Source organism: Diceros bicornis, chromosome 5 (assembly GCF_020826845.1).
Source record: "Diceros bicornis minor isolate mBicDic1 chromosome 5, mDicBic1.mat.cur, whole genome shotgun sequence".
Lineage (NCBI taxonomy): Eukaryota > Metazoa > Chordata > Mammalia > Perissodactyla > Rhinocerotidae > Diceros > Diceros bicornis.
The window spans coordinates 57,617,133-57,644,938 of NC_080744.1; the positions used below are offsets into that span (position 1 = coordinate 57,617,133).

The 27,806-nt window shown below is 47.0% G+C and overlaps 1 protein-coding gene across 24 annotated transcripts; it reads left to right on the forward strand.

Moving 5' to 3' along the window:
• Positions 1-580: 580 nt before the first annotated feature.
• Positions 581-27,806, forward strand: TPM1 (tropomyosin 1). 24 transcript variants are annotated; one of them, XM_058541755.1, is made up of 10 exons: positions 582-809; positions 1,581-1,706; positions 1,912-2,037; positions 14,427-14,560; positions 15,764-15,881; positions 17,165-17,235; positions 18,009-18,084; positions 18,534-18,596; positions 18,895-18,964; positions 20,338-20,593. In XM_058541755.1, exons 1-10 carry the CDS (start codon positions 696-698, stop codon positions 20,418-20,420), a joined length of 981 nt encoding a protein of 326 aa, XP_058397738.1. In that variant the 5' UTR covers positions 582-695; the 3' UTR covers positions 20,421-20,593. The 24 variants fall into 24 exon arrangements, with proteins under 24 accessions (XP_058397746.1, XP_058397738.1, XP_058397745.1 ...); XM_058541754.1 differs by lacking the exon at positions 20,338-20,593 and adding an exon at positions 26,947-27,806 and having other exon boundaries at positions 587-809; XM_058541752.1 differs by lacking the exon at positions 18,009-18,084 and adding an exon at positions 17,489-17,564 and having other exon boundaries at positions 593-809.

Here is a 27,806-nt window from a genome sequence, read left to right on the forward strand (position 1 = left end):
CTGCTCCGGTTGAGTTTCCAGAGTGAGCGCCCGGATGACACCCGGCAAGCGGAGAGCTGCCGGGGAAGCGCTGGGCGAGTGCAGGGAGCGCGCAGGCCCGGGCGCCGAGTGGGGCGGCTGCTGGGGGCCTCGGGGCCTGATGCTGTGCGCGCCGGGATCTGGCGGCTCAGGGGGGCGACGCGCACCCTCTACCTGCCCTATTGCCCCGGCCTCCTGTGGCTCAGGGCGGGCTCGCCTGGGGCCCTCGATGGCGGGGCGTCCGCCCTGGGAGGAGGAGCCGCGCAGCGCAGAGGTTAGCGCCCCGGCCCGGGCTCGGCCCCGGTGCCCTCTCCCTGGCGTGCAGGTTTGGAAACAGGGCGGCCTCACCCGGCCGCCGCCCCGGCGGCTCCGGTCCCCATATATAGACATATCCACCGTCAACTGGGAGGCCGGCAGGCGGCAGCGAATGGGCGAGCGGCCCCCGCGGGAGGAGCGGGGAGGGGGCAGGGGGCGGAGGAAGGAGGGGGAAAAGGGGCAGGAGAAAAAAGCTTTTCCAAAAAAGTATTGGCTGTCTTGAGGAATGCGGTCGCCCCCTTGGGAAAGTACATATCTGGGAGCAGCAGGCTGCTCTGCGCTCGCACTCCGGCTCGGCCGCCCCACCGCGCTCTCGCCTCGCCGCTCCCGCCGCAGCCCCAGGGCCCCTCGCCGCCGCCACCATGGACGCCATCAAGAAGAAGATGCAGATGCTGAAGCTCGACAAGGAGAACGCCTTGGATCGAGCAGAGCAGGCGGAGGCCGATAAGAAGGCGGCGGAGGACAGGAGCAAACAGGTCTGCGCCTCCCCGGCTCTGCGCCCCCCGTGCGCCCGCGCGCTCCGTCCGCCCGGTGGCCCCGAGCCCTGGCACCCGGGCTTGGCACCCCCGCCCGGCCCCTCACCCCCAGGACTCGGAGGGCCACCCCCTACTCCTGGGCGGCCAGGGACGCGCGTCTAAGAAGGGGGAGGGGAAGAGAAGACTCAGGCTTATTCTAACTCTTTAGTCTCGTCTGAGGACGCTTGTTTCCCTTCTCTGGTCCCAGAGCTCGCGAAGTCAATCCAAGTCCTAGAGGCACTTGATCCTCAGCATCGGGAATCAATTTTGGATGGGGGGGTCGGTAGGGTTGAGGGGTTGAAGGGAATCAAGTCCAGAAAGTGTTAGTCGTTCTTCTGGACTTTTGACTGGGGAGAATATAAACTTCAACTGGGATAGAGACGGGGGAGGGGAGGAAGTCATGGATTTTTTTCCTAAGAACAAAGATAGGACAGAATAGAGAGTGCGGCCCGAAAGATAGGGAAACAGGGGCTTTTTCTGCGCCCCCAAGTTGTGGACTTGAGCCCGCTGAGGCCTCAGCAGGAGTCTCCTCCCGGGGGAGGTGGAGGTGCGGGGTGGGCCACGGTGCGGTTCCAGCTCGGAGCGAGAGGAGGTTACCCAGGGACCCTTGAGTCCCAACTCGGTGGCGCCCCAAGCCCGAGGGCCCTCAGCCAACCCGGCGCCCTTGTGTTGTGTGTGTGTCTAACACCCGGTCCGTGCCGGCCGCCCGCGCCCGCCCGCCGCTGCCCCCAGCTCGAGGAGGACATCGCGGCGATGGAGAAGCTAATGCGGGCGTCGGAGGACGAGCGGGACCGGGTGCTGGAGGAGCTGCACAAGGCGGAGGACAGCCTCCTGGCCGCCGACGAGTCCGCCGCCAAGGTACCCGGGGCGCGCGGCGCGGTGCGGCGCACGAATGGCTAACTCTGTCTCTCTCTCTTTCTCTCCCTCCCTGTCTTTCCCTCTCTCTCTCCCTCTGTCCCTGTCCTTCTGGTTCTGTGCACCCACACCCTTCCCCTGCGGGATCACGCTGCCTGCTGCACCCACCCCCCCACCCCCCCTCCCGTCCCCCACGGCCAACTCCCAGCTGGAAGATGAGCTAGTGTCGCTGCAAAAGAAACTCAAGGGCACCGAAGATGAACTGGACAAATACTCCGAGGCTCTCAAAGATGCCCAGGAGAAGCTGGAGCTGGCGGAGAAAAAGGCCACCGACGTAAGTGCACGCACACACTGCTTCCCTCACCTCCTGCCCCGCGTAGTCACTCCGGGGTCACCACACGGGCCAGAGAGCAATGGAGGAGGGTCACCTCCTCCTGCTGGACATCTGCACACAGCCTCGCCATGGCTCAGAGCACTGGATGCTGCCTGGGACTGCTACTGCACACCTTCATTTATATTTCATCCATTCCTCTTTCTTTTTTCCTCCTTCCTTCTCCCCACCCCTGGGGGTGGAGGTGGGTGGGTGAGAAGCTGGGAGCATAGAGCAGCTGAAATTGGACTTTGGAGGTGAACCTTGCCTCCCTGGTGGCAGAAAACTTCTGAGGTGTCATCACCAAGGTTTGTGCAGACAGAATGCCTAGTTTTCTTTCCTCTCTTTCCTTTTGCCATGTCTGGTGGATGGGAAGGCCTGGGTTTCAGTGGTGGGTCTAGTCAGGATCCAGAGGGCCTGGCCTCTAGATGGAAGGAATGGCATGGTGCTAGGTTTACTCAGAAGACCGAGCTTGATGGTGGGGCAGAGAGACACTTGAGGCCTCCTTTCTCACCAGGGAAGTCTTAATCCACCCCTTAAGATCTGCCTGGGAAGATGATACTTGCTTGGGTCTGCAGTCTGAGGGCACCAGATCCAGAAAGTAAGCTGGGAGTTATATATAGCTCAGTGCTTTATATGGTATAGTGAGCCCGCTGCCCCCTGCCCTTCCTGCTCGCCCCACCCCCACCTGTCAGCCCTCTGACAACCACCGCATAGTTTCAGGGGTGATGCATAGGCCGCCAAAGCTCTACCAGCACTTTGTCCACTGCCCTTTGGAATCTTTTTCGCTGAAGAGCTGGCCTCTTCTGCTGAATAAGTCAAGCCAACCATTAGATTTCCAAAGGACTGACTTCCTCTCACACCGTTGGATTCCATTCCAGAAGCTAATTAAGCCTAGAGGCCCAATTAGGCAAGAATTCCTTGGGAAGTTGGTATAACAATTCCAAGAATGCATGAGCACCCGGGAAAGCTATGCCCGGAAGTTGAACTACCAAGTTCAACCGCAGAATTTTTTGTATGAGAGTAAAATGCAAATTGCTGGAGGGTCTTGGGTCTTGAAATCAGTACAGGCTTTTTGTGGCGTGAAAGGCTTGAAATGTAATTTCCAAGTGTGCTTTGTAAATGAGAAATCCAGACATAGGACATTTAGAATCTGACAAAAAGAAATTTTCAGTGAAAATCAAGATTCCTGGGAAAGGGGGTTCAGGGAAGCACTGATTTAGCTAAAACATTTAAGTTACAAACTACCTGGCTTTAGAAAAAGAGCCAAAAAACACATATAACTCTGTGCCTGCTTTGTATAATGTAGATCAGATGTCTGCTCCGTATATGGCTAAATGGAGGATGTCTGTCTCCCCCAAATTCTCCAGCAGGACGTTTATTTAGTTTTTTCAAAAGAGCCGCTGATAGATCAAGGAGAGATATTCCTTATAAGGAAAAGAATGCAGAGAATTTGAAAATAGCCCAGTAAGACTGAAGGCAAGAGAAGGAGATAAAAAGCTACTACAATTCTTAAGGAAAAAAAAGATCATAATTATTGTAATTATGGAGTGCTATCATGTCTTTATTGAAAAGTCTTGTTTAAGGGAGCATTGGAATGAGGTGGGACAGAAGTGGAAAAGAGGATATTTAAAGCCAGCTGGGCCGGGGGCAGAGCCAGCAGGGGAGGGAGATTTTTGAAACTGTTTTGGTTCATTTTTTTCCACTGGAAAACTGTCCCTAATATGAGCCATTTTTTTTTTTTTTTTTTTGTAGTATATTGATCACCTTCTCCTTTAAGACATTTTAGGTTGTCTGGAACCTGTAGGGATGTTTGTGAGGAAATGCTATATTTAGAGTAATTCCTAACTAGTAAAAATAGTCAAGATTTGAGGAGGAAGAGACAGATGTCACTAGAGAAAGGGGGAGGTGGGAGAGAGGTCAGCTTCCTGAGGTAGAATCATGTTACATTTGAGATTAAGACATTTCACTGTCATTACCAGTGTAAAACAATTTCACATTTTTCTACTAATTTATCAACCTACTTTACAAATCCTATTCCAGAAGTGGGCTCTTCCTAGCTTAAAAGCTTATAATTCAGGTAGCATCCCCGAGGGTTTTGTTTTTTGTGGTTCCACCTAGGTGAGGCTCTAAGGGGATCAGGCGTTCCATTTTCTCTCTGGCCCCCACCCCTTCCCCAAGAACTGTGATGTATCTGATATTTACAGTATGTAAGTCTTTATTCCCTGTAGGTCTTTGCTTCCTAAATCAGTGATTCTCAACCTTATCTAAACAGAATCACCGAAGGAAGTTTTAAAACCCCAAATCCAGGCTGCACCCCAGGCCAATTAAATCTGAATCTCTGGGAGTGGAACACAGGCGTTAGTATTTTTTAAATAACCAGGTGATTCCAACGTGCAGCCAAGGCTGAGAACTATTCTAACCTCTTGTATAATGACATCAGCAGGAAAATGAACTCACCTGAAACTGACTTTCCCAGGTGTTTGAAGTCACTAGTTGGCTGCTTAGAGCACTTGTACGTGTCCAGCAGTTTCCCTAGTTCCTCTTAGAAACTCCCAGACGCTCCCTTCCCCCACCCTCAAAGTTGGAGACGCGCGATCCAGAGCACTTGTCTAGGCGAGGAGTTGTAACCTCCCGCCTGTCCAGACGAACTGTGTGGAAACAAAGCGAGAGGCTCCACCTACAGGATGTGAGGGCCCATGCTGGGGTTGGTGAGCGTCCGCACAGGCTGTGAGCAAGTCCAAAGAAAATGAGTCAGGAAAACCAAGGAGGTTCGCCGTTAGGCTTGGTAGGAGGGGGGTTGTCAAGCATGTTCTCTTTTTCTTCATTATTCCCACACTTAAACACATCAGGAACTGACCTGAAGGGGCTTCTGGGAGAAAGATGAGGAAAGAAAGCCGTGACACAAGGCATTTAAAATCGCAGCCCAATAGGAGAATTGGCAGAGGACGGCTCCCAGAGATTGTGTCTGGTTTTCACATTGGTTTTCATCCAGCTGTAGCCAGAGGCTTTCATAGGGTTCTGTGGCCTCCCTTGGTGTGCCTTTTAATGGCATCCCAGTCCAGCCCAGCATTGGTCAGATTCCAGAAGATCGCACAGGCTGATCTAAAACCAGAGAAGGTTGTAACTAGAAGGAACTCTTCAGATGATTGTTTTTATGGAAAGGAAAGTGAGCCCCAGAGAGGCTGGCAGGCCTGAGATCACACAGCTGGTTAATGGCTCCAGCCTGACTCTTAAGACAGTGCCTGTGTATTTATTAACTAAAGCTATCATTTGAGTTCTTAACTATGTACAAGGTATTGTGCTAAGCGTTTTATATTATTTCAAAATCCTCACAGCAGCTCTATGAGGAAAGTACCACTATTAACCCCACTTTTACAGATGAAGCCCAGAGCAGTCAAGTTATTTGCCCAAAGTCACACAGCCAGGAGAGAACTAGAAGCCAGATTCTAACCTAGGAAAACTGCATTTAGAATAGGAGGTTTAACCACTATACAATATGTTAGTGGTTTTCACTTCGTGAATTCTGGAGGGGGAGGAGGGTTGTGATGGTGAGGATCTTGTGTTCAGGGGTTCTTTACAACGAGGAACAGTCCCTGCCGGGGCACATTCAGACCCCAAACCCCTCGCTCAGCTTCTCTCCCTCCTGGGCATGGGAATCCAGGACTCCAGAGCGGCGTACTCCTGCCGCCAGTGGGCGGCACCATCACCCTTCGCAGCCAGGTCCCTTACCCCAGGTCACCACGGAGCCAGGGAGGGGCGCTGGGAGTCGAAGTAAAATCTCTGGCGCGGTGGCCGCCCTCTGGGAAAGGCCCCAACTGCCAGGTGCCCCGCAGCGCGCCCCCCACGCCTGTCCTGCCCGCTGCCGCGAGCATGCGCAGTGCCTCCCGCGACCTGCAAATTCCGGGGGTCCGTGGCGCGCGCCCCGCCCCGCCGGCTGTGCCCGCCCCCGGCGCTCGCGCACCCGCCTGCGGTTCGTCTGCGCCGCCCGGGAAGCCGCGACTTCCGGGCTGGTTTTGGGCCGCAGGGGGCGCCGCGATCGCGCAGCGCGTCCTGGGCGGGGCGCGGGCGCTCGGGAGTGCGGCGGCAGCAGCAGCGGCGGCCGGAGCGCTGCAGCCAGCCTCGCCCACCGCAGCCTGCCCGTCTGCCCGCCGCCGCCCCGCGCGATGGCGGGGAGCAGCTCGCTGGAGGCGGTGCGGAGGAAGATCCGGAGCCTGCAGGACCAGGCGGACGCCGCGGAGGAGCGCGCGGGCAGCCTGCAGCGCGAGCTGGACTACGAGAGGAAGCTAAGGGAGACTGTAAGGGACCCACCCATCACCCACCCCCACTCGAGGCGCCTCCTCCCCAGCCTACCCCACAGGGCCCTCCGGAGCCGGTCTTCCCCCGCCCCCACCCACCTCCTACTGGGCGCACCTGGCGCACCTGGGCCAGCTGGCGTCGGGCTCTGGGGAGCGGCCCTGCCGGTTCTCCTCAGCCCTTCCTTTTCATCTCCCTGGTCTAAAGTCAAAGCTCCGAGGGGAAGCAGGAGTGGTATTGAGAAGGTTCTGGAAGCAGTACTTTCCCAGAAGGGGCTCTATTTCTGGGGGGTTTGCGTTCGGTCTGGGTCCCCCAGGATGTGCACTTTGCGCTGCTGGAATTATTTACTCGGGGGGCGGGGAGGGAAGAGGTCCCTCCTCCTGGAAATCCGTTCCTTTAGGAAGGGGCGCTAACAGGTCAAGTCTGAGGCATTGCCAGATTTGGAGGCCCGGGAGTGCTGAACTCCCCCGTCCCCGTTCACCCTTGGTTTCCTGGAAGCATGAGACATTGACAGTGCCAGGTTCTGAGTTATACAGTATGCAACCCTTTCCCCTTTTCCTTTCTTAACCATCCCTCCTCCCAGGTTCTCTTATACAGATAGATATTCCTTTGTTACCGAGTCTTGAAAAAAGTTGGCTAAATGTCAGGGATTATTGGGTGTATTCTCTTGCTGGCTTCCCCCTTCCCCGTGTTGAATGTAATACCTGGCTTCCTTCCTTTCTCGAACTAAGGCAAATGTATCCAGCAAACAGAAACAGGATTTCAGAGAGAGTTGAAGCATTTGCTGTTTGTTGATTGTGTGTGTGTATGTGTTTTAAATCACAATACTCAAACACCTTGGGAATGTTATGACAAGCGATAATATGATGTCCAGCTGTGCTTAATACTGGCCTGTTCTAAGCTGAGTAAATCCTATTGGTTAAGTGTTTGTAACGGCAGTATGACTGGCTGCGGAAACTACAAGACTTGTTTCACTAAAAGACATAGAAACAAATGGGTCTTCTTAAGAGGAGGGCTTAACTAGAGGAAGTTTCAGATAAAATACAGACAGGAATTAGGAAATCAATAGGCAAAAGATAATTTTCTTTAGAGGACAAGTCAGCAAAGGTCTCATGGATAACTCTGAATTTGGCTGGGCAATAAATTGATTCCGATTCCCTCTCTGACTGGCTAGCAGCTGTCCTTGAACCATTAGAACTAATAGAACATGATGGATAAGAACTCTGGACCCAGACTACCACGATTTGAATCTTGACTTCAACTACTTATTATCTGTGAGACCTTGGGCAAATTACTTAACTTAGTCCCTCGGTTCCCCAGCTGAAATGTGGATAATCACAGTACCTACCTGTTGTGAGAGTGCAAGGAGGTAGAATGTGTAAAGAAATTTCAGTGGTGCTTGGCACAGCAGAGTGAGTGCTGTGAGTGTCAGCTGGTGTTAAAACTGCTCAGCACCTGGCGTAGCTCATTGCTCCTTCTCCTTCAATTCACCACCTATTGGAGGGTCTTAAAAATGGCCTGCTCATTTCACTACATCTTAAAACACTCCATTTAAATAGTTTTAATAATTTTTCTTTTTGGAACTTGGATGGAGAGAGGATGTGGGCAGACTGGAAGGCACGTTTGGTAGGTTGGAGTGGTATTGGTGGAAATCAGTAGAACTCCCCTCACCCTACTCAGAAAGGGAAGATGTGGTCCTTTACGGGAGAGCCTCCTATTGACCTGTCCTGGTGATTAATGTTAGACACAGAAGATACATTTTATGAAAGGCACACTGTTACTTCTGTACTCCCCTTCTCTTTTGTGCATGGTTCTTCTAAGAGTCTTCTTCCTGTGCCAGTTAGCTAAAGACTATGCCTTCATTCTTTTCAAAGTTTTATATTAAAAATGGTCTAAGTAGTTTCAAGTTTTTTAAGTAATTTTTGAAAACAGTCTACCTGGGTGATTGGGCACAGAACCTTGTAAGACAGCAACTTGAGGATTGGGTCAGACCATTGAAGAGAGAATTTCAGATGGAGAGTTGTTCCTAACTCATGAAACTGAAACTCACAGGTAGCTAAGTTGAGGTGGTTTCTTATTAGTTAGTTGTCAGACATAGCTGTGAGTCAAGCCAGCAGTCATGGTTTCTCTTCGCAGCAAAGGTAAATGTTTAGTGACAAAATCATGAGCCACTGCAAAAAATATTTGACTGGAGACTTGGCCCTAAATTCAGATTCTCAAAAGTTCCGACAGGCCGTAGTTAATTGGCTCTATTACACCAGCACTTACCTTGGAAAGAGCGACCATTCCTTACTTGCGACTGCTTTGTTTCCCCGATGTGTGTGGGCCCTTCAAAATGTTGGAATGAGGCTACTTTGGTGTAATGGTTGACTCTGGGTCTTGTGACCACTAGGGTTTTGTTTGTTTTTTGTAATTATCAAGAGAAAAAGTAGCAAGAAGGAGCCAATCCTCCTTCTCCCTTTCTGGATACTACCCAGCAAACAAGGAGACTTAAAGTTGCAGCCTGTAGGTCTTAATTGGTAACTTTATTAAATCATGGGTGATAACCAATTTACAAAAATTCCCAGCCCTATCCCTCTTTAGTGTTAGTAAATATTTCTGAGACTGGGGAACTGAGAGTACATTTTGTGCTCTGGTTGGCACCCACAGGATGGCAGTAACTGGAATATATACTCGAGATTTCCGCTTTCTTATGTAGGCAAGGCAGAGGCAGGACAATACCCTGTTCATATCCGTTCTCCTTCCTTATACAAATACGCCTCATAAGTTATAGGCCTTGGCACAGATAGAGGAGGTTGTGTTTATCTGTTATCCATGGGAGTGCCCCTTAATGTCATCAGTGGTTTTTTTCCCCTTCCTTACCATATAAGGGCAGAAGTTTAACTTGGCTCTAGTTACTTAGTCTTACACAGCAAGTTGGGTGAAACCTTCTCTGTATAACTACAGTTTGCATGAAATAAAAAGACCTGACCTTTGATCATCCTATGCTCCGCTCTGGTTCAGGCAGGACTTTAAAAACATATTCCAGAGGGTTAATTTTGAGGATATAATATTATTCTCCTAAGAACATTATTTCTTCTTAATGGTCCTAACTGGAATACTTTTTGTAAGTAAAAATCATTGCTGTTTTTCTTTTTTTTTTTAGCTCTCTTGGCTAAAACATCTGGATTTCATGAAAATTTAGGTCTTGTAAAAGTTTTCTTTCAAATTTGATTTGGAGTACTACTTTGCTATATTGGGGCGGGCATGCCCTTGATTTCTGTGTAGCACCTTGTTGGGGGTGGGGGGAGTGGTGTGCTTGTTCTTGTTTTCTTTATAGGTCCCTTGGGGGTGGGGGTTGGGGGGACAGGCAGGCACATGCTACTCTAAGGCCCCTCACAAGTACAGATCACAACAGATCTGCAGGAAGACAATTGGTAGTCCATTCTAATATAGCAGTCTCTTTTCTGAGTAGCTCGTTACATGTTGGGACACAATAGCACTTTTGAAATAAAAGAAACTAGCATCCCAAACTGAAAGACTTCGCCAGCAGTGTCAACATGTGGGCCATTGTTAGAAGCAGCTAACCCAGTACACTAAGGGTGATTTCCTTGCCTGGAAATAATTTATGTCTGGGGTCTTGACCCTTCCCAAAAGCCTTGTTACTTAGATCTGCTTTTTAAATAACAGATGGTCATGTGGCCATGGGCTTGCCCTGGCAGAGGCAACAGCAGGTTAAGTCTTTAGTAGACTGCCCAGGTGCTGTGATGAAAGGAACCTTAAAAAAATATGTAAATAATCCTCAGAACTTAGAGACTACATACCAGAAATAAAGGCTGGTGAAGGTGAGAGATACGGGCCTTTTGAACACAGAGCATAATCCAAAAAAGAGGAAAAATGAGAAAGTTGCCCTTAATTAACTTATGGAATTAAACATATCTTGACTTCTAGGGAACCAAACAAAATTGAGATCAGACCAGTACAATAGGGCCAGAGGAGCCAGTGAGAGTCCAGGTTTTTCCCAGGGGAAGCTTATGTGGAGCCACATGCAGCCCAGACCCGGCTCTCCGTTCCGGCTGTCACCTACAGGCACCCTTGCCTGTTCTTCTCTGACAGCTGTGGGGCAGGAGCCATTGGCTTCTGGGATGGCGAGCAAATGCTCTGTGTCTTTATGTGAGCTGTTACCCATTAGTGTTACTTGATGCAGTTTTCAATTTTATACCACGCCTTATTTCAGAAAGGATTGGGAAGAATTGTTTAGTGGATGATACTCCGTACAATAACTGCTCTAGTCCTGGTTAGGCTCTGTCACTGAGGTCTTTCTTTTTTTTTTTTTTTTAATAATTTTATTTATTTATTTTTTTCCCCCAAAGCCCCAGTAGATAGTTGTAGGTCATAGCTGCACATCCTTCTAGTTGCTGTATGTGAGACGGGGCCTCAGCATGGCCGGAGAAGTGGTGCGTCGGTGCGCGCCCGGGATCCGAACCCAGGCCACCAGCAGGGGAGCATGCGCACTTAACCGCTAAGCCACGGGGCCAGCCCCTGAGGCCTTTCTTTCTGTTGGAGATTGGCGTGGGGGCAGCTGTAGAGCACCTGCCACTCTGACATGGGAAGGGAGAAAGACTCCAGGGGTGAGAACCACCAGTTTCAGGGCTTCCCTGAGGTCCCAGGAGGCCTTGAGGGAAAGTGACAGAGCCAGCACAGGAGGAGCGGGGGACTTGGATTTTAGTCTTGTCTGCTGCTGACGGCTGTATGGCCTGAGCATGCTTTAGCATTCTGGGCCAAAGATCCCTCCCTCTTCCTATTTTCTTTTTAACGAAGAGCTGGAAGAGTGGTTCCCACAGGATTTGCCAGCTTCTTTGGGTGGTGGGGCGGGGAGAGTGGAGGGGTGGAACAAGTTGTCTATTTATAGTGCAGGTTCCTGCCCTCCCCTTTGACCTCCTGAATCCGAATCTCTAGGGATGGGGCCTGGAAGTTTGTCTTTTGTTTTTTTTTTTTGTGAGGAGATCAGCCCTGAGCTAACATCCGCCAATCCTCCTCCTTTTTTTTGCTGATTTTTGCTGAGGAAGATGGCCCTGGGCTAACATCGGTGCCTATCTTCCTCTACTTTATATGGGACGCCGCCACAGCATGGCTTACCAAGCAGTGCGTCGGTGCACGCCCGGGATCCGAACCAGCGAACCCCGGGCCACCGCAGCGGAGCGCGCGCACTTAACCGCTTGCGGCACCGGGCCGGCCCCTGGAAGTTTGTCTTTTTAATATGCATCTCCTAGTGGATTCTGACACCCAGCCAGTGGTGAGAACTGCTGGCTAATGCCTAGGGACCCTTCCAGCTAAACAACTGAGACCCTGTTTTTCGGACCACTCGCAGGTATGCTCTCTGCGTGTGCACCATTTGTGGCTCCTAGAACAGATCTCCGTTCCCAGTCGGTGTTTGGGTGCCCTACGTGAGGCACTATTGGCTGGTGTGCCTATAAGGGCACAACCCCTAATGTCAAGAGGTCTAAGGTTCTACAAAATGCTCCTGGGGGTAAAGAGTTAATGACATTTATAAAACAGTGTCCAGAGCTAAAGGAAAGAACGGTTAGAGTTGGGGGCAATAAGAGGGAAGACGCAGATTGATGGGGGCACCTCTCAGGTAGGGAGATCTTATGTGCAGAGGCAGGAACGAACACCGGGTACTGCCTCCTTACCCCCCGATGCCCCGGCTATGTGGGAAGCTGGAGGCCTAGACTGGCCTGTCACCCAGAAGTTTCTTTCCTCGGAGTATTTTTTTTTTTAATTCTATTTATTTATTTATTTATTTTTCCCCCAAAGCCCCAGTAGATAGTTGCATGTCACAGCTGCACACCCCTCCAGTTGCTGCATGTGGGACGCGGCCGCAGCATGGCCGGAGAAGCAGTGTGTCGGTGTGCGCCTGGGATCGGAACCCGGGCCGCCAGCAGCAGAGCGCGAGCACCTAACCGCTAAGCCGTGGGGCCGGCCCTCCTCGGAGTATAAACAGTCTCCTTTCTGAGAGGACAAAGTGCTGAAGGCTGGGGCGCAGATCGAAAGCAGAGCAGGGAACTTAGAATGTGGTGGCTACAAAAAACACTGAAAATCTTGTTGACTTTCTCTGGCCACAGCACCTGTGACAAGGATATTTCCCTTCATATTAAAAATAATGATAGCAAGGAAAGGGGGGAGGAAAAAAAATACTTTTTGAGTACATTACCTAGACACGCTTCTGAGGTTTTTTTGTTTTTGCTCTTCATTTTTGTTTTTAACTTTCAGAGTTGCTTGTTTGTCCCGTTTCCCCTAACCTCCACCCCCCACCATTCATAAAAGGAATAGAATTTTACTGGAAACGGAAAATACATAAAAGTGAAGAAGGCTGACCTGACCCAAAAGTATACCCTTAGTGTATATATCTCCTTCCAATTTTTTAAAAATAGGGCTAAAGACTTTAAAAAGACAGTTCCCCATACTTAAGAAATTTGTTATCTCTATTTCCCTTACCCCTCCTCCAAAAAACAACAGTCACCTGCCAATCAAACCTAGTGGGGCCCATTACTAGCTGTGCACTGATAATGATTTACTTTGTGGGCCAGTACAGTTGTGAACTGTCCTCAATTCATTTTACATTTCCCCTGCCTCTATCAACCAGTTGTTGCTACATTTTTGAGGAGATAAAAGTATGTTTGAATGTTTTTATAGAGTCCTTCTCCAGAGTTGCAGATACCCTAATCACCTCTCTTTCCCAGATAAAACTTGACATTTGAAATCTTACAAATGTAGATAAGCGAAGATCTGAATGTTCTCATATTCCTTTGATTCAAGGCCATAATTGCAGCCTCTCTCTGAATTATGTGTGCACTTCAAACTGTGTATATCATGGGTCCGTGAGCTAAGAAAGTTGCTTTTGTTTAAATTAGGTTGGTTTTATTCACTTTATTCGGTAGACATTTACTGAGCCCATACTCATGCATAGAACTGTGATTCCGTGCACGTAAGAAACTTATAGTTGAGTAAAGAAGACAAGAATGTAGACAGAGAACCAGCATAGGTCCCTATGTGTGTATTGTAATTTTTAGAAAACTTCCCAGTGTCCTGAAAACCCCATCACCCTGTGATAAGCATACATTCAAAGTGGATGAGGTTAAGGAAACGGTACCTGACTAGTGAGTTCCATCTTTCATTTCCATGCATAATGTTTAAACAGCCACCAATGCAAGTGTATGTAACAGACCATCATAGTCTGGCCAGTGCTCTGAGGCTCATAGCAACAAATGCTTATAGCAGTGGGTAATCACTACATCCCCAAGAAGGAAATGTCTTATTTCAGAGATAACCAAATAAAAACAGTATCTGTACTGCTTTTCTCCTAAGGAGTTTGAAACTTTCCTTATAGCAACCTTGACTTGTAAGAAATTACACTAGGCTTATGTCAAAACACTTGGGAAATTTGTCTTGGCCCTGTTCCAGTGTGACCAGTTATTCTAAAGGGGGTACTGAAAAGGGGGCAGTGGGGAGGGCGGTTCCTGGATTTTGTTGTGTCTCTGTATGGTATATATCTTAGAACCACTGAATTTTAAAATATTTTAGTTCCTTTATAAGGCCCCTTTGAGAAAGTGGCCAGGAGAAAGGGGAACTGAGACTCCTGAGTCTGATTTCTGGCTGTGCTGCTCTTGTCTTATGTGGCTGAGGCTGGGTAAGTCTTGTCGTCTCTGTCACACCTCAGGCCCCCAGCGAGTGAGGGGTCTGTAATGAAGCTCCCCTGTAACAGTCAGGTAAAGCCAGGGTGTTGAAATCTGTGGAAGAAAGGAGCCAAGTGAGAGAGTGGCTGCTGAGGGTCTGTCTGTGTGATGAGGATTGTGGGTATTGATTTGCATATGCAGCAACATGGACATTCACTAGAAATCAGTGTGTGAATGTATCTGAGAACTCCACAGTTGACCAGGGCTGGTAATGCGCTTAAAGGTAGCTCAGCATGAGGCCCAGGCCCTGTCTGAAACCAGAGTTTCAGTCTCAGCCACTTCCTCAAGGTGAGACACTCACTTTTCTCCAACTCTGAAACACCTTTCGCTCTCTCTGCCTAGGCTGAAGCTGATGTAGCCTCTCTGAACAGACGCATCCAGCTGGTTGAGGAAGAGCTGGATCGTGCCCAGGAGCGTCTGGCAACAGCTCTGCAGAAGCTGGAGGAGGCCGAGAAGGCAGCAGATGAGAGCGAGAGGTGAGGAAGCCCCGTCCAGCCCGGCTCTTAGCACAGGCCTTTCCTCCTGGGGGAGCGGGAGGGCTTCTCCGACCTTTGGAGTTTCAGAGTTTTCCAGTCCCTTTGGTGGGATCATTTCTTCGGTTGATCCCAGATATAACTTTATTGATTTTGTTCATTTAACATCAGTGGAACACCTGTGTGCAAAGCACTGTTTTAAATCCCAAGGTTACAAAGAAGAAAAAGATCCTATTCCTACCCTTATAGAGCTCGCCATCCAACAAGGGGGTAGGACATGTAAATGAGAAATTCTAGGGATAACATTGGTTCTTTCGTTCCTGCTGACCACAGGGCAATTCTGCATTTTTTTTTTTAAAGATAACTTTATTTTAAAATACACCAAGGAGGGCTGGCACCGTGGCTTAGCAGTTAAGTGCGCGCTCTCCGCTGCTGGCGGCCCAGGTTCGGATCCCGGGCGCGCACCGATGCACCGCTTCTCTGGCCACGCTGAGGCCGCGTCCCACATACAGCAACTAGAAGGATGTGCAGCCATGACATACAACTATCTACTGGGGCTTTGGGGGGAAAAAATAAATAAATAAAATTAAAAAAAAAAAAATACACCAAGGAGGCTTGGGCCTCGATAAGTGAACTATGGGCTATCAGTTGTCGAGTAGCCCAACAAACAGGTGGAAGAGAAAGCACAGATAAAACAGAAATACGATCTGCAAAAGTAAATCGTTTTGGACTTAGGAATGCTGATAAGACACGTGCACCCACGTAAATGCAGTCAGATACTCGTGTCTTCTGAGCCAGTTCCCACTGTAACCTGGCTCTGCCTGACTTGCTACTCCAAGATTCAGCTTTGTGGTGGTAACGGAGAACCATGGCCATATCAACCAGGACAACTTCGTGGGTTCCAGAAGGCATTTTCTCTTATGCTCAGCTATTCAAGTTAATATATTCATGTTGCATAGAAGCACTCGATGAGACCAGAAAAGAGTTCTAAGGCTTGAGGGATAACAAAGTGGTGTAGTGGCTCAGAACACTTTTTTTTCTGCCTTCAGCTCTGCAAAGTCTTGCTTCATGGTTTGGAAAATAAAAGCAGCTCTGTGCTCTATTTTGGTCTGCCAGTTACACTGAGCCCCACAGACCATGCAGTGCGCTGTGGGTTTGTGGGGGTCAACTCTAAACCTGAGGTTTCTTCCCTGTCTTCCTTTTCAGAGGCATGAAAGTCATTGAAAGCCGAGCCCAAAAAGATGAGGAGAAAATGGAAATTCAGGAGATCCAACTGAAAGAGGCCAAGCACATTGCTGAAGATGCCGACCGCAAGTATGAAGAGGTCAGATCCTGGGGCCCAAAGCCTCGTGGACTCCCCAGCAGTAGCACTGGGGGGCCAGGTAGAGTGTACAGCCTTGCATTCTCCTGTCAAATGATCTGCTTCTTTGGCAGAAATGGTTGGTTTTGAGAAGCAGATTTCCTTTGGCTCCAGAAAATGATTCTTATTTTGATCCAGCAAGGGGATCCCAGGCTTTATTATGAAGCCAATCAGTAACACTGGGGAAGACCGAATCTTCACCTCTCCCCCCCCCCCCCCCCCCCCCCCCCCCCCCCCCCCCCGCCAAAGACCAGAACAAGAGATCTTTGGCCAGGAGAAGGGAGAGTTGGGCCTCTTGAGTCATGTGGAAAGAGCCTCTGATGCTGTTACGGTGCAGGCAGTTCTTCCTGGTGTGATTCATCTCACAAGGTCTAGTTCAGGCAGTGCAGAGACACGGACCGGTAGATGCATGGAGGCCATTTTCAGTCTGTCCTCCTCTCTCCTCAAGGTGGTAGAATCCCATTATCAAGACAGGTTCTAAGTGAGTCAGCTCCTGGCCATGTCCCCATGAAGACAACCTCTATGATAACAGAGCCAACGTGACTGTTAAGGTTTTAGTTTTCCCTTATCGTATCACGTCCTGGCTATCCTGAAATGGCATTGACCCTCTTCTTTATTGTTATTATTATTGTTATCTCCAGATTACACCATGCCCACTAATTTTGAAATGCTTCAGAGGATCCCTTCTTCTCTCAGGGTCTTTCTTTCACTAAAGACAGATTTGGCTTCATTAGTCATCTCACCAGCTTATCTCACGGTAGCTTCTCTTGCTGTTTCTGTTGGCCCTTTACTTCCTCCACAGAAAGGAGGTTGAGGTACAAAGCTTTAAATTGATGGAGTTCTTAGGATTATTTTCAGTATTTTCCTGGCAGTCCCCACATTTGCAGCATAAAATGCATCATGTCTCCTCATACTGCTATTTTTGAGATAGTGAATTTTGTCTCTCTCCCTCCTTCCGCACTTTGGTCTGGGTGCTATGTAATTATACAGACTTCACCTGGGTCAGACTTAAAATAAGACTGCCCACTCATCACTAACCGTTCTGGGTCTTTGTGAGCAAAGGCCTCTGGTCTCCTCTGCACTGGCGCTCCTGATGGAGAGTTGTTTCCAGTCCACGGGAAAGAGAATCATCTTGTTTGTAGACAAGAACTCCTAGGGGCAGATGGATCCAGTCCCCACCCCCACACCCCCTTACTCAAAACTTGCAAGCCCCATGGTGTGTGTGTGTATTGTTTGTCCTGCTGCAGGTGGCCCGTAAGCTGGTCATCATTGAGAGTGACCTGGAACGTGCAGAGGAGCGGGCTGAGCTCTCGGAAGGGTAAGCAGGCCTGGCGCCAGGAGGCCGTGTGTGGGGTGCTGCAGAGCAGTGACTAAACAGCATGACCTTCTGGCAGCTGCACATGTACCTGTTTCAGCTCCGGGCTCCTTATGTGTTGACGTGGATGAGTTATGAGTATGGAACTCGGAGGACTTGTGTGGGGCGTCTGTGTGTGAATGTGTATATCACCGCATGCCTTACCTGCACACTGATTTTGAGAATGGCCTTGTGCATTTCCTGTGTCCACTAACAGCCAAGTTCGACAGCTGGAAGAACAATTAAGAATAATGGATCAGACCTTGAAAGCATTAATGGCTGCAGAGGATAAGGTACTGATGGCTCATGTGTGGTTTTTAGGTTTAACTGCAACCCAGACGTCTTTCAGCTTCCAATGCCTCCTGGTCCGTTTGGTGTAACGCCTGCACCTTCACTACACCCTTTGCTATCTTATCTCTTGCTTTAAGTGCTTTCTTTGGGTCCTTTATACTCCTTTGTTTTTCCTTCATAAATGCTCTTTGGTGCAGCCAAAGAAGAAGCCAAATTATCACACTTCAGAGTTGTTGGAGTTTGTCACCCCACCTTCTGCTCTTGCAGGGTTGGGGGGCAGTGTCCATGGCAAGATTGAGCATTTTAATACCTGATGATTTGGCTACTTTAAGGCAGCACTTTGTTCTCTAGGACTCGGTTTTCATTTTTTCCCATCCCTCTCCTTTTTCTCTCCTCCTTCCTTTGGCTTGTCTCCCACCCTTTCTGCCTCTGATCGAAAACATTAGCAAATGTGCCGAGCTTGAAGAAGAATTGAAAACTGTGACGAACAACTTGAAGTCACTGGAGGCTCAGGCTGAGAAGGTAGGCCAGGAGCATGGTGTGGGGGAAAAGCATCGTTTAAGAGCTGCTCAAAAGACACCCACTTTTTCTTAGTCTCTGCTGATGAAAGCAATAGTCCTTTAGGCATTTTAATAAATGGAATCATTTTGAGGTGATTTCCTAATGGTTATTGGATAACAGATTCATTTTTTTTATAGAGAATATATTTTACGTTGAGTATATGAGTCATCTGTAACAATTTAATTTAAACCAACTGCCAAGTCGATAAGTTATCTTGTTCTTAACCCTTGTAAAACAATAGGCAAGAAAACAGAGAAGATATTGTAGTATGCCATTTGATATCAGAGGCTCCATTACCTCCTAAGAGATCCTCAACATCTGTTGGCTGGGCTGGCGCTTTCTTTGTATTGGAAGACAAGAGTATAGGGTGAGCTGTGGCCTGACATCTGGAACGTTCTTTCTAATTACAGTACTCGCAGAAGGAAGACAAATATGAGGAAGAGATCAAGGTCCTTTCTGACAAGCTGAAGGAGGTAATATTATGAGTGTTTTGGACAAAGCCAACTGGATTTTAAATGAGTTTGTTTTTATGGAGCAGGTCAGGGCTTTTTTGTTTTAAAGTTATGATGATCCAAGTCAGGAATATTCATAGGTGGTCTTGGAGATCATGAGCTGTGCTAGCTGCTCATGGTGGTGAATGACTGACAGGTAGAGTCAGACCCATTTTATGGGTGCTGTGCTTGGTTTTCATTCTCTCGTTTTCCCTATATTTGTAGCTACTGGGAATCTAAAACTTCTCAATCTTGATTGAAATACATTGAATCATTACAGGCTGAGACTCGGGCTGAGTTTGCAGAGAGGTCAGTAACTAAATTGGAGAAAAGCATTGATGACTTAGAAGGTAAGATCTTAAGTTTTCTTTTTAATTTAATCTTTATGGTTGAATACTGACCTGGCGAAACAATCCAGTCCAAGTGCATCCTCCTTGATATACGTCTTTGCTCTTGCACACTCTTCCTGTCTGTCCTTTGGGGTTTTCATTCTGTGGCTCTTAAGCTCTTGGGCCTGAGTCCTCTGCTCACCAGATGACCGTTAGCCACCAGACAGGGTACGTCTCTTTTTGTAATGCCAGCTTTACTTCACAGTCTTCAGAAGTGTGGCAGGTTTATTTTTCATAGCGGTTGACGTAGTTGTAGGTAAGAATGACTAGTGTATTGTCTGTCTTTAGTGACCCCTCCTAATTGTCAGAATGGTATGGATTTGTTTTTAGACAAACTCATCTTCTTCCAAGTATGAATTCCATGTAAGGGTTTGGGTGGGGTTTTTTTCAGTCATTAATGATCTTGGCAAATGCTCTATATCCTGAAAGGGGGTGGGTGTAATAGGGCATTGTATTCTGAGATTATACTGAAGCATTTCTCCCCTAAGGTATTTAAGGTTTTGTTTTAGTAACACCCACTAAATCTCACAGAAATCCTAAATGTTGAGCTCTGAGGCTTGTGAAGGGTCAGCTGTGAAAAAGAAAGAAAAGAAAGAAAAAGTACATAAAATATGTACATCAGAGGCAGAGGAGCCTAGACTCTAGGGACTGGCGGTTGGTGCAGATGGTAACCAAGCTAGCGGAGAAGAGAGAATGACGAATGGTTGCAAAACAGTCTGCAGCGAAGATGGCCTTGCAAGCCTCCTGGACCAGTCACAGGGCAGCTTGAGCGGGAAGACCACAGGAATAGTTTACATGGCACTAAGAGATCCACGTACCGGAGGTCTAGTTTGTCAGGAAGGCAGTGGTTTGAAGGTGGAGCCAGAGAAGGATTACAGACTGTCGTCACAAATTGTTCTTCCAAAACACTGCCCTTGGCTATGTTTTCCACGGTTGTTAGTTGCAGGTGGCTGACTACTCCAGCGTAATTAAAATATGGCTCTATGAAAGAGAGGTGTCCTATTACCCACCCAGGAGACAGCCTTCTGTGGTTTTGTTTAGGCTTTAACACGGTTTACTGATATACCTACCTACCATATTTGTTATGATTTTCATATGGAGTCTTTCTTGTTTTATTTTCTAATGGGTTTTGTTCTTTTTGTTTTTGTTTCAATTCATTTAAAAACAAAACGCACGCCTCCTGCACTCGCCACCTGCTGCGACACCAATTCCTTCATGCATTGCCCTTTCCTTGCTGCTGTGCCGGGATGGTGTCCATGCCACCCTCACTCACCCTCCATCTCTTGATCACTCTCCATGTCCTTGCACCTCTGCCTTCCACTTCCTGGTCATAGACGAGCTGTACGCTCAGAAACTGAAGTACAAAGCCATCAGCGAGGAGCTGGACCACGCTCTCAACGACATGACTTCCATGTAAATGTTCATCCACCCTGCCTGCTCACATCCGTGCCCTCACGCTAATATGATAAACTCACCGCTGCTTCCTTCTGTGCCTCCAGAATCTCCATCTTTACACCTTTCTGTTCACTCTCTGCATAATAGGATCATCGTTGTTTTTTCACATTCTACTAATATAAAAGGCCAAGTAGATTTAAGTGTCTATACAAATCATTTTCCTTTCAGAATCCATTTATTTCAAAATCTGTGAGCTAGATTGTTCCCACCAAGCAACGAGCTGGAATGTGAGTGACTTGAGTACTGTTCTTTTAGGAAATTAAACTAGGCTCAAGTAAAATTAGAAAGCCATGCAATTGTGCAGGCATGTCCCAAGAAATAACAAAAATTGGTTTCCTGATATTCAATTAAATACATGGTCATTTTCATAAAAGAAATATAAACTTAAGGAGCCCTAAAATGTCAGGTTCCTGAGCATCTGAGAGAAGGAAATTGATGGAATACAGCCTAAAGAATGGTGCCGTTAAAGATCATCTCTTCCTCACTTTTAAGAATTCTAGGCAGAAATGAACCCTCTGCCGAGTATCCAAGCCTTTAATATTCTGTATTTATATAAAAGGAATTAAAATACAATAAACACCGCAAGCTGTGTCAAAGAAATGGGAAATAAAACACAGATTGTGCAGGGGCCGGCCCGGTGGCGCAAGCGGTTAAGTGCGCGCGCTCCGCTGCGGCGGCCCGGGGTTCGCTGGTTCGGATCCTGGGCGCGCACCGACGCACTGCTTGGCAAGCCACGCTGTGGCGGCGTCCCATATAAAGTGGAGGAAGATGGCCACAGATGTTAGCCCAGGGCTGTCTTCCTCAGCAAAAAAAGAGGAGGATTGGCGGATGTTAACACAGGGCTGATCTCCTCACCAAAAAAAAAAAAAAAAAAAACACAGATTGTGCAGTATGAGTTTGGGAGTTAATGGCCCAGCTTTTACTACTGTGAGGCAGTAAGTATTGGAGTAGATGGTCTTGTTCTCATGAGAATCATGAGCAGACACAACTAATTTACATATTACTAACCAAACTGAGACATTAAACTTAGTCTGCTGCTTTAAATTCTAACCTGGAATGTTTCACGGGTCTTCTCTTCATGCTAATAATATAGCACTGAATTCCATATGAGCTGGAAATTCCATTTTCCAGGCCCGCCTGTCATTCCTTTACCCATGCAGAAAAATGGTAGCTTGAAGAGTGTGGCATGTGCCTGCTGCCTTATGGGTTATAGAATCTCTACATTGCCCTTAGAGACACAACTGTCACCATGGAAACTAGAAAGAATTCCATGACTCTTCTCATTTGTAAATGAGAGAGTGGATTGGATCACCATCTCTAAGGTCTTTTCTAGTGCTAAAATGTGGTGATTCTATGGGGAAAACATTTAGCATCAGGTACGATTAAATATTCTGCGAGGTGGGTTTCATCTTAAATTTGTTTTTAAATTCTGTTCATGAGTCGTCTTTAAATGGACCCTTACCAAGAGGGGGCCTGTGACGCCTCTAGTCCAGACACTGGTGGGCAAGGATGGACATCCTCCTGCAGGTGCAGCTGGCCGTGGGTTTTGCATGTCTCCTTCTCCCCTGTGTTTCAAGTGCTGCTCTCATCTGTGAGTTTGGTTTCCCTTTTTTCCATTTGTGCCACTTTTTTTCTTTTTCTCCCGCCTTTTCTCTTCATGCAGATAAGTTTCTTTGCTTCACTTCTCCCAAGACCCTTTCATCAAGCTGGACGTTCCACCTGTCTGAGCTCTGCAGTTTGTCTCTTCTCCAGCTCAGCCTGGTTCTTTCCTTTAGCATCCTGCCTTAGGGCCGGGCACACACTGTGCTTTCTATTGTACAGAAGCTCTTCATTTCAGTGTAAAATAAACACTGTGTAAGCTATTTCTGTTTGCTATTCTTTTTACTTCTTATTTATTGACATTTTAGTTTCAACACTGAATAAAACTATAAATCTGCTTCACGCATATGAGGGTTAATTTTTGGCTGCTGCTTTTTTGTTTTTCTTTTCATGCTGAACATCATACATTAATATTGAGAGTTCCTAAAGCAGTAGTTCCCTGTGGAACTTTTAGAAAATACTCATGCCTGGGTCCCTTTCAGAGTTTTGGCTTCCAAAGGTTAGAGCGAGGCCTGGGCATCTGTATTTTTTAGGGATCGTGATGGTTCTGGTATGTAGTCTGGGTTGAGAACCTCTGCACAGGCGACACTGCTTGTTGGAGTTGGAAGATCCGCCTTGAGCAGTGTCTTCTGCCAGAGGTTTAGTTTGGGATGTGGTGAGCCGCCTTTGTTGATATTTAGATGGCCTGCTTGGGAGGACGTGGCTAACTGATGAATGGCTCCACAGCCATCTCACATTGCTAGGAATTTACATATTGAGAAAGGTGAAAAAGAACTTGGATTCAAACAATGTAAGTTGAGGTTATTGTTGGTCATCCTTTTATAGCACAAAAAACTGTTAAAACTTTTTAGCAGTATATTCATTACTCAGCCACGTTCATGAAATTACACCTCAGGTTTTCTAAATATGATTACTGTGTTCAAGTCGAAATTTATTGTACGTACAGAATCTTTGTGTTAATAGCTGGTTTATTCATATGTGGACATTTTTAAAGTATAGCCATTAAAGGTGATTCTTTTTTTTTTTTCCTTCCCTAAAACGTAGTTGGTGGAAATTATTCAGAATACAGTTCTATTTTATTTGGGCTTCACTGTTTCACTTCAAAAACAGCAGTTAAGTGATTTTAAAAAAAAAAAACACACACACATTGCAAAATTAGAACTTTAAAGTGATGTGGACGTTTGTTTCTTAATTTCCAACATTTCTCCTTAACAATCTGGCTGTATTTCTCCTATATTTTAAATGTGGGTGATCTTCATCTGTTTGTGTGTAGGCTTTGTTAGCCTAAGAGGGTCAATGTACCACTGTACTCAAATAAATTTGGACAAACTGATAATCATGTCAATCACTCTATAAAGACCTCAGAGCAGAGAAAAAATACTCTTTCAGAGGGCTGTGAATTAAGTATTTTAGTAGTGGTATAGTAGACTTTTATTGGGACATTGTCTCTCCCTTGAGCATATAAAGACTTCTGTAATTTCATGGTTTTTTTCCCCTAAGGCTCCTTGGGCCTACTTTGACCATGATTCCTGCCTGGTTCTTTTTTAAATTCAGAGTAATAGATGTGGGCCCTTCTCTGAGTAACCCTGCTTCCTGCCATAGACAAAACGGCCAGTCTGCAAGTTCTGCTGAGCAGATGTTCTGTTAAGTCTGAAAGCACATCTGTTTTTTGGAAACCCTTCCAGAGACTTTCACACTTTCTCTAAGTACAATTTACAAGGGGAAGTGGGAAACTGATGGATTGGGAAGGCAGATCTGGAACAGCCCAAGAAGGTGTGGTCATGTGAGAGGATAAATAGCAAGTTGAGTTTACAAGAAATTGTCAGAGCCCGGGCTTCTAGTTCAGAGGGCCAGGCCATAGCTGCAGCTGCAGCAGGAGCCTTGGTTGGACCAAACCAAAAGCTTTGCTGAGTCTGAGCACTGGAGGCCCAGACATCTGGGAGGTAGAACAGGAGAGGAAAATACTTCCAAATGTATAAACGTTTCTGGTCCCTGCCCTCAGACTACCCAAGCATCTCAGATCCATGGCAGCTGAGGTCAAGCAGGTCCAGAGGATGTGATGGGGACAGCTGTCATTTAAGCCGAATTCACATGGACCCTCTGGATTCTCTAAGGTTTCTCCAAAGTTCTTCCTTTCCAGCTTGGCCAAACATTGGCTCAGCAAACTCAAACATGCTGCCTGCCCATGGTGATAGTTCCCCCTGCAATAGTGTGAATGTACTAGCGGGGTTTAGGTTTTGCAACCCCCATATGCAAGACAGTGTGGAAAGTAGTGGGGATGTGGTAAAGAGATAAATCGGAAATGTTCTTAGCCCTCAATGGGCTGGCCATCTTATGAGAAGACAGATGAGTGAAGCGAGTCTGAACGAATAGATGATGTGCGTTTAGAGTCAACGAAGAAGAGAGAATAATTCTGACTGGGAGCCACCTGCAGGAGGTAACATTTGACCAGGGTTTTGAATATTCATAAAATTTGGATGAGCAAAGAGAACAAGTCAGCAGATATTCCAAGCTAGAAAACATAATATGAACATAGCATCTTCTGCATCTCCTACTATTTATGAGAGAAAGTTAAAATAAGAATTAATCCGTATCCCAACAGACCTAGGGGCTGGAGACTGGACATTTTCATTTTCCCCAGGGGTAGGATTGTCAGCTTTTCAAGATCATTAAGTAGGATGTCTGGGTCCGTGTTGTTACTGTCATTCAAAGCAATCATGTATTCTCTAGCTTGTTGTGGTAGGTGCCAGATTCCTGTCGTTGTCTGGGCGCCCCCTGGACTGTCGGATACAGGCTGACTCTCGTGGTTGGCTTCCTTGCCGTGTGAGCAGATTACATGCTGTTGTGTAGAATTTATATCACGCTAGTCTCTGTAGATGTTTGAGACTTTGTTCATCTTATACACATCCATCTAGCGCCAAACCCAAACGCCATCCTATTCAAGAAGTAAGCAGATGAATTTGAAGTCAGTTTTGAGTGGAGATAAGTGTTGTTCTTTTGCTGTTTAAGTAGGGTAACACACACCCGGCAGCAAGGCTGGACAAGAGTTCAGAATTTGTACCCTGTGTCATGGAGACTGGGGGAGGACACGGAGCTTAGTTCTGCATTTCAGGAAATGTTAATGCAGCAGCAGTCGCCGCCTCTTTAGTACCTGAGAGGAAAGCCAGCCCTGGGAGTGGAGATGAAAGGGGTTCCAGGAAGAGGTGAGCAGGAATGGGCAGGTTGAGGTGTCGCTGTGAGAGCTCCACTGAGCCCCAGCAAGGAGCGGGGGACGTGCTGGCCTCGCCTCCAGCCCTGCCTCCATTCCTCAGGCTCTTGCCGGAAAACGCATCCGACTCACACAGTGTTTTTCATGAGGTGCAAGAGGAACATCCACTCTTTCTCCTCCTCTTACCTTGTTCCCTTTTCCTCCCCTCCCACCAAGAGAGAAAGCCTGGCTCTTCCTAAGTCTGCTAGGCCTTTAGCATCCACCTGCACTGGGCACGGGACAGATGACCACGGGGTGAGGGTAAACCGCTCAGCCAGTGATCGGTGCCTGAGGTATCTCTGTGTTCTGTCTGTTAACCTCCTCTCACCAAGTCTAGCTAACCTCTCTTCCTTCTGCTCTTCTCTTCTGCTAACCTGCTTGCTGACCTGTACAGATCAACTCTACCAGCAACTTGAGCAAAACCGCCGCCTAACTAACCAACTAAAACTGGCCCTGAATGAGGATTAAACTTAAGTGGGAAAGAACGGGGCTGAATTCTAGGAGTGGAGCCCTGGGCAGGAAATCGCAGACTGTCGTTCCTCCAACTTAATAGGGTTGAAAACAGTGGCTTTCTGCAGAAATGTGCACAGGAGGAAGGAATCAGCTGAAAGGCTGGCCTTGCCTGCATTTTCCTCTTGTATCTTGAATATTAAGTTCTCTTTAATCTCAAAACAGCTTTTATGGTAAAATACACTGTATATGGATAAATATTTATAAGGATCAATTCAGCACTCCTCTTTTCAACAGCAGGTCCTCTTGTTTGAACTGATACATATGAGGACCAAAAAAAGTTTTCTATTTCCTACAGAGAACTGAGTCCTGCTTTAAGCTAGAAAGCCAAATCAGAGGGATGTGTGTGTGTGTAACTATATATATTATATATGGAATATAATATATAATATATATATTTCTATTACATATTCATATTCCTAACTTCTTAATACCTGGTATAGTGTTTGAAATACAATTAAATGTACCTATGCTTGGGCAGAACAGCTTTTGAAAAGGAGCTCATGTCAAAAGTCCCTGGTTGTCTGAAAGGTATGCTTTGATTCAGTCTAATGGTGTTGTTGGAATCTGGTGAGACTGTCATGCTAATGATAAATAGAACACTATAAGAGTAGTAAGAAGATGTCCTACTAAGTGTGCATGAAACATGTTGATAATTTCTTTTTAATGAGCAACAGAAATAAATCATTTAAAAAGTTGTCAGAAAACCTATTTATGTCGTCTTTGTTTCCTGTGAGATTGTGGTACAGCACATCTCCCAGACCTTTACCTGCCTGTGACTCAGAAATGTCTGCTGTTATTAACTCCAGTGCTGCAAGCACCTCCCCCGTTCCCATGGCATGCAGCCAGTGAACCTTCACCAGACCCCACCTGTGCCTGATTCTGAGTGGATTGTTGGTGAAGGTTCCCCTGCCCGCTCCATGAGAACCTGCCGTGCCTGTAGTTCCTCTGGGTCAGAGACGGCTTCCCCTCTGGAGGTCCTTGTGCGGAAACGAGTAGTGTCTTCCAAGCATGCCTGGTGCTAATCATCTCACCCCATGTCTGTGATTGATGTTTGCCTGCCTAAATGCACAAACCACCATTGTGTCCAAAGTACAGCTATTCATGACTTAATTTTCTAATCCCACCACAGAGAAAGTGGCTCATGCCAAAGAAGAAAACCTTAGTATGCATCAGATGCTGGATCAGACTTTACTGGAGTTAAACAACATGTGAAAACCTCCTTAGCTGCGAACCACATTCTTTCATGTTGTTTTTGTTGTTTTGTTTTGTTTTGTTTTTTTTAACACCATGCTTACCCTGAAACCCCTTAAATGCATTTTTATTTACTTTTACCACTGTCACAGAAACATCCACAAAATACCAGCTAGATCAGGGGGTGGGGAAAACACACACACACACAAAGGCAAGCCCCTGTCAGGGCCATGATGATTCAGATGTGCCATTTCCCAGGTTGACGTTGCCACACTTCGTAGAGAGTTTAGCAACACAGTATGCTTAGTCAGTCTAGGAATCCTCACTAGAGCAGAAAGATTTCCACTCGAAGTGCCAACGATACATTCAACAGGAAGATTAATGTTGGAAACACAATCAGGTGTGGATTGGTGCTACTTTAAACAAAAGGTCCCTCTGTGGTCTTTCGTTCAATATTGTACAACTTAGAATTCCGTCCAACACTAATTTATTTTGTCTTGAGTTTTACTATGAGATGAGACTATGGATCCTGTATGCCTGAATTCACTAAAGCCAAGAGTTTGTAAGCCACGCTGCTCTCTTAAGACTATTTCCTTCTAATTGGCACACTTGCAGCTCATTATAATGCGTAGGAAGGACAGCATTCAATGTGGATTTCCACTCATCATTTCTCCATGTTAAAGATTTAGGCACTACATACAACTGGTAAAGAAAAAACATGTTCTTAAGAGTTATAACTATATGTAAACATTGTATAATGATATGGAATAAAATGCACATTGTAGGACATTTTCTAAA

Excerpts from the sequence above, each read along its gene's own strand:
- TPM1 (XM_058541755.1), top strand. The coding sequence starts at position 696 with ATGGACGCCATCAAGAAGAAGATGCAGATGCTGAAGCTCGACAAGGAG. Across the intron at positions 14,561-15,763 it reads GCAGCAGATGAGAGCGAGAG|AGGCATGAAAGTCATTGAAA; the intron begins GTGAGGAAGCCC and ends CTTCCTTTTCAG. Across the intron at positions 18,965-20,337 it reads AAGCATTGATGACTTAGAAG|ACGAGCTGTACGCTCAGAAA; the intron begins GTAAGATCTTAA and ends TCCTGGTCATAG.